This window comes from Ipomoea nil, unplaced genomic scaffold (genome assembly GCF_001879475.1).
Source record: "Ipomoea nil cultivar Tokyo-kokei standard unplaced genomic scaffold, Asagao_1.1 scaffold3210, whole genome shotgun sequence".
Lineage (NCBI taxonomy): Eukaryota > Viridiplantae > Streptophyta > Magnoliopsida > Solanales > Convolvulaceae > Ipomoea > Ipomoea nil.
Genome location: NW_017619638.1, coordinates 830074 through 841372, shown reverse-complemented (window position 1 = coordinate 841372; position 11299 = coordinate 830074). Strand labels below are relative to the sequence as shown.

The 11299-nt window shown below is 44.1% G+C and overlaps 1 protein-coding gene across 1 annotated transcript; it reads right to left on the bottom strand.

Moving 5' to 3' along the window:
• Nucleotides 1-6249: 6249 nt before the first annotated feature.
• On the bottom strand, nt 6250-7008 carry LOC109168604 (uncharacterized mitochondrial protein AtMg00810-like). Its single transcript, XM_019317657.1, has one exon. The coding sequence runs from the start codon at nt 7006-7008 to the stop codon at nt 6250-6252; it is 759 nt and encodes a 252-aa protein (XP_019173202.1).
• Nucleotides 7009-11299: the final 4291 nt, after the last annotated feature.

The window sequence follows — 11299 nt, the reverse complement described above, 5'->3', positions numbered from 1 at the left end:
TCTTTCGGTCCTCTTATGTCCAGTGGCGGAGCCACAATGGGGGCAGTGGGGGCTGCTGCCCCCACTGCCCAACTCCATATAAACAGACTATATATTAAAAATACCAATAATTAATCAAAGTTAGGCTTGGTTGAGATGGTTAGGCCATTACTTAACTTTGTAATATGAGTGAAAGGTTAGCAGTTCGAATCCTAGAACTGTTTTTTGGTTTAATAGTTATGTTAATTACTAGGGACGAATACATTTGCTAAAAAATCGTTAATGTTAGTTGGTATAGTTATTTATTTGGAATAATTATTTAATGTTAGTTAGCATATTATTGTTTAACAATTTTATTTGTATTTGAACATTTTTTAATTCATTTTACTTTTGTTTTTTTGCCCCCACTCAACGTAAATTCTGGCTCCGCCATTGCTTATGTCAACTCCTCTCTTGGCTTTAATTTGGAGTATATGGTGAAGTGTCAACATTCTAGACTGCAGATGTGTTGACTTTAAGAATCTCAACTGGCTTGCATGTAATCACCTCATATATCTCGTCGTGGAAGGTAGACAAGTGAGCATGCATATGCAATGTATTTTTCAGTCATCAAAATTATCTATACTGAACATTAAATGCTCTGCAAGAGTTGAACATTAAATGCTCTGCAAGAGTATTATCCATTTTAATAGTTTTCTGAAAAATGTGCGCTAAAAATGTTGAGAATTTTTCAAAATGTAATTAAATTAATAGTAAGAGAGTTGACTCAATTAAGTAATTGCTCAGATACCACTTGGCACTTGATGGTCCCGAAGGATTTGAAACAAGTATGAAATAGGGACGGAGGTGAATATACTTGTTATGATTTTACAACTTTGATTTTTCTAAAATATGACGTTATTTCCTCTAATGATATGTGTGTGGTGGGGAGGGGGATACACACACAATGTAGTGTTAATTAATTTTTCTTCTTTCTTTCTTTTTTTTTTTTTTTGAATAAAAGTGTAGTGTTAATTGTTCTCAAGCTTTCATGTTTATTTAGTTCCTGTTCAGTATTTTATGATATAAATCAAAACCAATCCGAATTGGTGGTCAATATTTATGAATCATATCATTGCTCTGACGTAAAAAAACATCAAGCTAAGCTGTGAGGGAATTGAAAAAGACGTGTGAACGGCAATTTAATGATTTATACTATGTGTGGACCTTAGAACAAAACAACCTCGTTTAATTTTCTCAATTTTTCATGTTGTCTGTCTACTAATTTATTCCCGGTACAAAATGTACAAAATTTCATTCATAACACAAAATACATACACATGTTATATATTTACTTATTTTCAAATTTGATTAAGTACATAACTTAAGTTCATATGCACAGAATTTCACAGTACAAGACACAAATTTATAACACAAGACACACAACATATTATGTGCTACACAACTACTTATTTGTGGCCATGTATAAAAACATCACAACACAAAACACGTACACATGAATTTAAGACTATAGTTGAGTATGAACCTGATCCATGATATAAGAATTGTACGTGTATGAGCGTGCATGTTCAATCGGGTCGTTATATCGTAGACCGTGATGCATATGCACTGCGATCAAAACGGTGTCGTTTCTTTAAGTAAAGAAACGACGCGCCATTAGTATTAACGGAGCGTGCATTTTTTTGTATGTTAATTACCAACTGACACTATTGTATATCTAAACCGACATTACCTCACGTATTATTTTTATATTATCAAATGAAACTGCAGTTATATCAAAATGATACTGTAGTTGTGGTGAAATGAAACTGCAATGTATATAAAATGAAACTGAATAACATTTCACAGCCCTTGCTCCTTGGAGTATGGAAACCTTTGGTAATATTTTTTCTAAGTTGCAGGAACTGGAAGATAAGGTACAGGTGCTAGAATAGGTGCTGCAACAGAATCCTGATGATGATAGGGCACTCATTGACTATAAGGAGAGTGTGGCTCTCTTGCAAAGATAGATTTCCATTGAGGAAGAATATTGGCAGCAAAATGCTCACATGGTGGCCGTTCAGGTGGGTGATAGGAACTCTAAGTTCTTTCACTCGATGGTAAAAGAACGAAGGAAGAAACTCTATATCCATAAGGTAAAAGATGACACAGGACAATGGATTGAGGATAGACAGGGGATAGCACAAAATGCTGTCTCCTTTTTTGAGGGTTTATTCACTGCGGAGGCATGTACTTTTGATTTGTCTAAACTTGATTGTGTGTCGCGTCTGGTTACTGATATTGATAATTCTATGCTTATTGCTATCCCTGAGGAAGATGGGATTAAAAATGTTGTGTTTGCCATGAATTCTGTTAGTGCCGCAGGCCCTGACAGGTTTTATGGGGCGTTCTATAAATCTTGTTGGGGTATTGTTAAGGGGGATGTAATTAATATGGTCAGGAGTTACTTCCTTGGTAGGGAGTTCACTAGGTCTATTACTCATACCTCCATTGTGTTATTGCCCAAAAAAGCTAGTCTGGAGACATTTTCTGATTATAGACCCATTAGCTTGTGCAACTTTAGTAGTAAAATTGTCACTAAGTTAATGGTAGTCAGGTTGCCTTCTGTCCTCCCGAGATTGTTGTCTCCTCACCAAAGTGGTTTCGTCTCGGGGTGTTCAATCACTAATAATATTTTACTTGCCTCTGAGATGTGCCATGGTATAACGCTAGGCAATCAGGATGTAGTGCTGAAGCTAGACATGGCTAAGGCATATGATCGGGTTTCCTGATTTTTCCTTGTTTCTGTGATGCGTATGATGGGTTTTTCTGAAGTCTGGATTGACTTGATCTATCGTGCGGTCTCAAATGTGTGGTACTCTGTCATTTTCAATGGGGTCAAAGAGGGTTTCTTTACCTCGTCCCGTGGGTTGAGGCAAGGAGACCCACTGTCTCCTAGTCTTTTTATCATTGCTGCAGAGATCTTTTTTATGTACCTTGCTCGAGTCCATCTGGACGAGGGTGTCCCTAGGTTCTCTCAGCCTGCTGGTACTCCTCATATTCATCATTTAGCTTACGCTGACGATGTTATTATTTTTAGTACTTGGAGGCAGGGGACAATCTGCAAAGTCATACGCGCTTTAAAAGATTATGAGGAGATTTCTGGTTAAATGGTCAGTTTTTCTAAGAGTGCTTTTTATATGCATCCTGACACTTCGGGTCGGGTTATTCGTAGGATTAGGGATATCACTAGATGCATTCATAGGCCCTTCCCTTTCACTTATCTTGGGTGCCCTATTTATGTGGGGAGGAAGAAGTGTGTTTATTTTTCATCTGTGGCGGACAAAGTTAAGGCCAAATTCCTTGGGTGGCAACGCTGGTTGCTATCTAAGGGGGGGAAAGCGGTTTTTATTACTTCTGTTTTGCAGGCTATACCTTTACATCTCTTTGCAGCTTGTGCTCCTCCTAAGCAGGTTATCCGGGATCTTGAGTGGTGCTTCGCGAGCTTCTTTTGGCGGCAGTCGGGAGGTGCACGTTACAATTGGGCGTCATGGAAAACGCTCTCCTTCCCTGAAAAGGAGGGTGGTGTGGGCTTCCTTGACCATGACATAATGGTACGTGCATCGAGTGCAAAGCTTTGGTGGAATTTTCACAAGGTGTATTTGTAACACCCCAGATTTTCAAGATATTTAAAACTTATAAAGTAAAGGTGAAATCTCATTAAATCCCAAAGCATCATACAAGAGTACGGGGTGCTATGCCACACCTAAGCTAGAGAACTCAGGTGCACAGGCTAACTAACTAGTATCCTCAATAATGTAAACGCATAAACATGGCACGCAGGCCGAAAGGGAAAACTATCTACTTCTACACTCCAAGTTCTAGCGCGCTCCAGTGACTTACTCTTCTGTGCCTAAAAGCCAAATATATCTGTTCAGCGAGAGATGCTGGTAACCCACTCCAACGCGTTGAAATACAATACATATATATACATATATATATATATATATATATATATATATATATATATATATATATATATATATATATATATACATAGATATACGAAAAGTCATTTTGAAGCATGAAGATATATCCTAAGATACTCTAGCTTTCAAATCAGGGGACCGACTCGACAAATAGGGGTACACACAATCAACAGTCATAGTCAAGCATGTACAATTCTCACATAGGGCACAGTTATAGATAAGCACAACCAATAATCACAATTAAGCATTACTAGCAAGAGCCCTATAACAGTCACCTCATCAATCCTTCTTATCCCATCATATAGCACACTTTGTTGGCGCCACAGGACCAATCACATGCCCATACATGAGGGTCAGCGCATATAGCTCTGACACGGCCCAGCAGCACCCTGCCCCGTCTCACACTACGGAGGGGTCGATCGCAACCGACCGATGAGCCACAGCTCTATATAATATTTATATACCTGACCGGTCTTTACCAGCCTGGTTAACAGTTGGGATGGTTCTCAACCCATTCAACTGCCCGTATAGTGGACCTTTGTCCTATATAATATTTATATACCTGACCGGTCTCTACCAGCCTGGTTAACAGTTGGGATGGTTCTCAACCCATTCAACTGCCCGTATAGTGGACCTTAGTCCTATATAATATTTATATACCTGACCGGTCACTACCAGCCTGGTTAACAGCAGGTATGGTTCTCAGTCCACCCGACTGCCCGTATAGCCCGATTGATCTCAACCAAATCGGGGTAACATGCACACATAACACATAGCAAGCACATGCAACCCACATTAGCACATTGGGAAGGGGGAGAAAACGTATAACAAAACCTATGCGTGATCCTTCACATTTTAAGAATAGTCCTAAGGGGTTCATACTTCTTTCACCTAGGTCAACGGGATACCAATTCAACTAGCATGCAGTATATAAGACTCATACGACCTACGAACGGTACCCGAAAATCAAACTAGACATAGGCACGATAGACGGAGTCCGTTGGGACACCACGGGGGTCGGGGGAACATCAAACGGGAAAGCCGGGGTCCCGAAGTGTGGGAATTTCCAGCGGGTAGACGGTGGGTGGGGGGTTCACCCGCCGGCTGCCCGCCGGTATTTACTGTTCCGGGCAGCGGGTGCCCGGCGGGCAACTGCCCGCCCGCCGGCTGCCCGCTGCCGGAGCTCCCCTTTTTGGCCACGGGTAGGTGGCGGGTCCCCTACCCCCACCTACCCCTCACTGACTCTTTTCACCAAAAACGCCCCGGGAACCCGAAACCATGCTTAGACACTTTCAAACGCAATTGATAACACACATAGACAATTAACGGATCAAAATCAAGAAACAAACGGCACATAACTTATCATGCTTTTCTAAACATAATAAACACCCAATCATGCGAAATCCCACCCAATATACCAAGAATAATACCATACGAATTCCACGATATAACCTAGGGTTCTAATTATTTTTAAATCAACAAGAACACAATTCATCTTCCAAAATCAAGATTCGGTAGGAATATCATATAATTATCAAGAACCTCGTATAATCATTGAGAACATCAAGAACACCATGTAATTATCAAAAATGTCATATAATAATCAAGAACACCATAATTATCAAGAACCTTTCATCATCAAGATCACCCATGGAAATCATCCCACCAATCATCAATAATAATATCACAAATCATCAATACACAATATTATGGGAAAATCCTAAGAGGGGAATCATAACTAAGAAAATAGGTTTTGTTGAGACATGGGTTACCTCTTACCCTTAATTAATTCCTTGGTTATGAAGGGTCTTTCTTTAAGCTTTCTTGCTTTCTTGATTTCTTCTAAGGGAATTCTCGGAGCTCTTTGGGTGGTGAGACGTTATTGTGGTGGGGGGGTTCTAGGTGCCTCTTAAGTCCCCTATTTATATAATTAGGAGTCCTAATTAGGAACTAATATTATAGGCTTGCCAATGCTATTCCTTTTGGGACTAAGAATTGGGTTTGGGGATAAGGGCCCGTGGACTATGGTGGGCCTTTCCTAATTAATTATTGTGATTTAATTCTTTCTTTTGGGTAATTGATTAAATGATTAATTGGTTTTAGGGATCGTAACACGGGGTGTTACACTCGATTAGAGAGAATAATTGATCATTGACAAAACAATCGGATTACAAGTTATCTTTATAACTATCTTCTAACAACTCCTGACTAATAGTCTAGATATACTGTACACCACATATTATATAACTATATAATAAAGCTATAACAATAATAATAATATGAATAATACTAACACACCCCCTCAAGCACAAGGTGTGGTAGACACAACATTGAGCTTGTCGCGTAACGCTGTAAATCTCGGTGTAGACAACGGTTTGGTGAAGATGTCGGCTAGCTGATCAGTGGTCGAAACATAATTCACAACAAACTCCCCAGAAGCAACCTTGTCACGCACAAAATGGTAGTCAATTTTCACATGCTTGGTTCTGGCGTGAAAAACGGGATTAGCACAGAGATAGGTGGCCCCAAGATTATCACACCACAATGTTGCTGGACCCCCAGAGTATAACCCAAGCTCGCGTAACAAAGAGACTACCCAAGTGACCTCGGCGGAGACGTCAACCAGAGCTTTGTATTCTGCTTCAGTAGAAGACCGTGCAACAGTGCGTTGCTTCTTCGAGAGCCAAGAAATCAGATTAGTACCTAAAAACACTGCGAACCCACTTGTACTCTTCCGATCTATAGGACAACCGGCCCAGTCAGAGTCCGAGAAAGCATGAATGCCAGAGGAGGAGGAGGGAGTAAGCTGCAACCCATAGTCCAGAGTCCCCTTAATATAGCGGAGAACTCGCTTCACTAAACCCCAATGTTCTGTTGTGGGAGAATGCATATGTTGACAGAGGCGGTTGAATGAAAAAGCTAGATCCGGTCTTGTGATGGTCAAATATTGTAAAGCCCCAACGATACGGAGATACTGAGTTGGATTATCAAATAGCTCATCAGTCGGCGTTACTAACTTCGTGACAGAGGCAGGCGTTGAAAGCGGCTTGCAATCCACCATACCGGACCGCCCTAGGAGATCTGACATGTAACGACGTTGTGAAAGTATTACATTGCCCCCTGCCGAAATCATCTCAATACCCAAGAAAAAACTCGGTGTGCCGAGATCCCGAATTTTAAAAGCCGTAGAAAGCTGACGCAACAGTGTGTCTATTAATTTGGAATCGTTGCCCATCATTATGATATCATCTACGTAGACCAAGAGAAAACTCCGAGACACACCTGCTGAGTAGTAAAACAGCGAAACATCGGTCTTGGAAGACACAAAACCTGCAGATAATAGGAAGTCGTGCAAACGTTTGAACCATGCCCTCGGGGCCTGTTCAAGCCATACAAGGACCGCTGTAGATGACATACATGACCAGGCACAGTTGGGTCCTCATACCCTGGAGGCTGCTTCATATACACAGTTTCCTCTAAATGTCCGTTCAAAAAAGCATTATGGACATCTAGCTGGCGTAGAGTCTACTGATGAGATACAGCCAAAGAAAATAGCAACCGTACCGTGGTGGGTTTGACCACAGGACTGTATGTGTCAAAGAAGTCCTCACCCGCTACCTGGTTGAACCCCTTGGCCACCAGACGAGCCTTATAGCGCTCAATGGACCCGGTGGCTGTACGCTTAGTCCGAAACACCCACTTGCAGCCAATGATGTTCATGTGAGGTTGTGGGGGGACCAAACGCCAGGTGTTATTATATAGGAGAGCATTGAACTCCTGGTCCATAGCTTCACGCCAATGTGCATGACCGACCGCCTGAGAATAGCAAGTTGGGTCAGCAACAACAGTCAACGCATGAAATGGCTCATCTGTGCCTTTTGTCATGTGACGCAGTCTCATGACATGATCCCGACTCTGAGGCTGAGTTCGGGTCCTTCGTGTCCTGGCTGGAGCGGTGTGTGTGATAGCCAGCTGTGGGGGCTCACAAGCAAGGGGTACTGGTTCATTGCTACGGGAATCAGTAACAATAGGTGTGACTGCTTCTGAGGTAGTGGGGGGCTGAGCCACTGGAATAATAGCCCACGGTAGTGCCGGTGGTGTAGGCACCTGTTGAGAGCACCCTGTATCAAAGGGAAAGATAGTTTCATCAAAGCGAACATGACGGCAGATATAGAATTTTCCACTAGTCAAGTCTACACATCGATATCCCTTAAACGAAACCGGGTAACCTAGGAAGACACATGGGGTAGTCCTATACTCAATCTTATGTCGATTATAAGGGCGCAGATGTGGGTAACAGCGACACCCGAATACTCGAAGAAAAGTGTATGGGGGATTGACTTTGAACAATTTTGTGTATGAGCTTTCATATTTTAGTGCAGAGGAGGGTAAGTAGTTAATTAGGCAGGTGGCGGTTTCAAAAGCATAGTCCCAGTATTCATGGGGTACTTTGCCACCAACGAGTAGAGCTAGGCCCGTTTCGACAACGTGTCTATTACGCCGCTCTACTCTACCGTTTTGTTCATGCGTATAAGCGCATGATTGACGATGATTAATACCCAGACTTTGGACACGAAACACATCGAATACTTTATATAAATCAGATTTTACCCGAAGCGGATAAAACCAGCAAAAACCGGAATAGTCATCTACAAATAAACAGAAGTAACGATAACCACAGACTGATACTACGGGTGAAGGACCCCAAATATCAGTATAGACTAAATCTAATACATTTTGACTAGCCCATGGTACACTGTCTAATTTAAAGCGGGATGACTTTCCCAGGTGACAAGCAACGCATGACTCGATTGATACATTTTTATTGGACGACACCGGATAGCTTTGTAAGGCTTTATTTAAAGCTTGCTTATGCGGATGACCAAGCCTTTAATGCCATATGTTGGGAGTGGCCCGGGAACTGACAAACGCGAAACTGGACCGAGACACCGGGAGCTTGTATAATCCGCCCGATGTGGAACCTCTAAGCAGAACTGCCCGGGTTGTGGAGTCCTTCACAACAAAAAAATTATTGTGAAATTCGAAAAAAACATTGTTATCTGAAGTAAATTTATGGACAGATAACAGCAGGACAGAAAGATTAGGAACATGTAATATATTGTTTAAATTTAAACATTTTTGACTCGGATGGGATTGATGCTTGACCGATTCGTGTAATTTCCAAACCTGCGCCATTGCCCACCCGCAAAACATCTGAACCTGTATACTCATCCGACTGCCCCATCATAGCAGCGTCCGGAGTAGCGTGGGCCGTCGCACCGGTGTCGGGATACCAATTGTCCGCCGGATGGGGTTGCGGAACCTGCGGGGCTTCACCGGAGATTGCTACATGCGCCTGAGCCGGCGGTTGCGTATTGTAGCGCTTGTAGCAATATACAGCGGAGTGGCCGTGTGACCGGCAAATCTGGCAGCGCGGTCCACCACGGCCTCCACGTCCGACGCGATGCTGTTGGTTCTCGCCTCGATTGCCGCGACCATTTCCACCGCCACGGTGCTGCTGGTTCGCGGACTGCCGCCCGCCTCCGCCGTGCGAACCTCTGCCGGTTCCCGCATACAACGCCGTGTGAGAAGCCGCCCCATCCACCGATGGGTAATCATCCACAAGGATGAACTCATGGGCTTGGAGGAAATCGGATAGGGCAGACAAGGTCACCTGTGCGCCGGTCGCCGTCAGGCTGGTGGCCAGCGACTTCAGCTCCGGTCGAAGCCCACGGATGACATACAACGTCTGCTCCATGAGCGATAATGGCCGGCCGGCCTGGATGAGGGACTCGACGAGCACGCCGGCTCGTGCAATGTAATCGGCGATCGTGGTGTTCCCTTGCCGGAGGTGCTGGAACTGCCCGAGAAGGTTGATACAACGGGCTTCGCTGGTGATCCGAGCGCCGACGAGACGGAGGCCCAGATGTCGGTGGAGGTGTGCCGGCCGAGAGCGAGGTGCAACACCTCGTCCGACATCGCTGAGATAAGGAGGGAGACGATGGTTTGATCCTGCTTCACCCACGCGTGGAACGCGGGATTTGGAACCATCGTGGCCGGCGTCGCAGAGGTGGTACCGGAAGACTGATCGGCAACGATCATTTCCGACGGGCAGGGGTAACTCCCATCGACGAAACCGGTGAGCTCCTGGCCTCGGAGGAATGGAAGGAGTTGCATCCGCCAAAAAAAGGAAATTTTTGGACGTCAACTTCATCGTTACGTAGTGGTGGGCACCGGCGAGCACGTTACCGGCGGCCGGCGAGGGGGTGCCGGCGGCGGAGAGGGTGTGCTCCGATGAATTAGTCGACATCGCGGGTAGGAGGGGGAAAATGTACGGTGGAGGTTAGGAGGAGTTGATTCTTTCCGATAACCTGACTGCTGATACTAGATTAGAGAGAATAATTGATCATTGACAAAACAATCGGATTACAAGTTATCTTAATAACTATCTTCTAACAACTCCTGACTAATAGTCTAGATACACTGTACACCACATATTATATAACTATATAATAAAGCTATAACAATAATAATAATATGAATAATACTAACACACTCTCCCCCTCTTACGAGGGGCTTCGTCCCCGAAGCCCGGTGTGTTAATCCATTCTTTCACCCCTAGGCATCCCGCTTCTTGGCCTCCCGGTTGGGAATGTGGCCCCACGTTTTGCCTTAGCTGGGGTAGACTGGATTTCTGGTGGTGATGTGATAGAAGGGTTTTGGGTCTACCTCGGTCTCCTGCTCCTGAGCTGGACGCCCCGCGAGTGCCCAAGGTGGCCTCGATTGCTGCCACCCTCTGATTTAGTGCGTGTGTCGTACGGATCAAGGATGAGAACCCTTCCTCCATGATTTGGTTTTGCTGGTTGAGCTGTGCGAGTATGCGTTCATTGATTGAGCCCTCGTTTTGCTCCCTTGGGTTTTCTCCTGATCGTGGTTGCACCGACAGGTTGGGTTCGCCATCCTCCTCCTGGTCCTCATTTCCCTCCAGGATTCCGCAATCTTGCATTGCCCGTTTGAGCTTTTCGTTGGAGATGTCTAATTGGTCGACCAATTCTCTTCGTTCCTCCTCGGGTTTGAGACAAATTTCCTCGAGGGTGACATACTGTCCTCCCTCGGTGTAGTAGATATCATTGCGTCGGAGGTTCTGGGCATTAAAGATCATGCCATTCGAGGTTTTAACCTCGGTGTGGCTTAGGTCCACCCTCTTCTTTTCCATGATCCAGCTTAGGATCATCCCGTAGGGTAGGCTAAGCCGGTTATTTGTTTTGCAAAACTCCATGTGTTTTAGCATGAGGGCCGGTAGGTTGAACTTGATTTTGTGTTTCAAGAGATAGGCAAAGGTGCACTCCAAA

Bases quoted from the DNA above. Each gene is read 5' to 3' on its own strand.
- LOC109168604 (XM_019317657.1), bottom strand. From the start codon at position 7,008: ATGGTGGATTGCAAGCCGCTTTCAACGCCTGCCTCTGTCACGAAGTTA.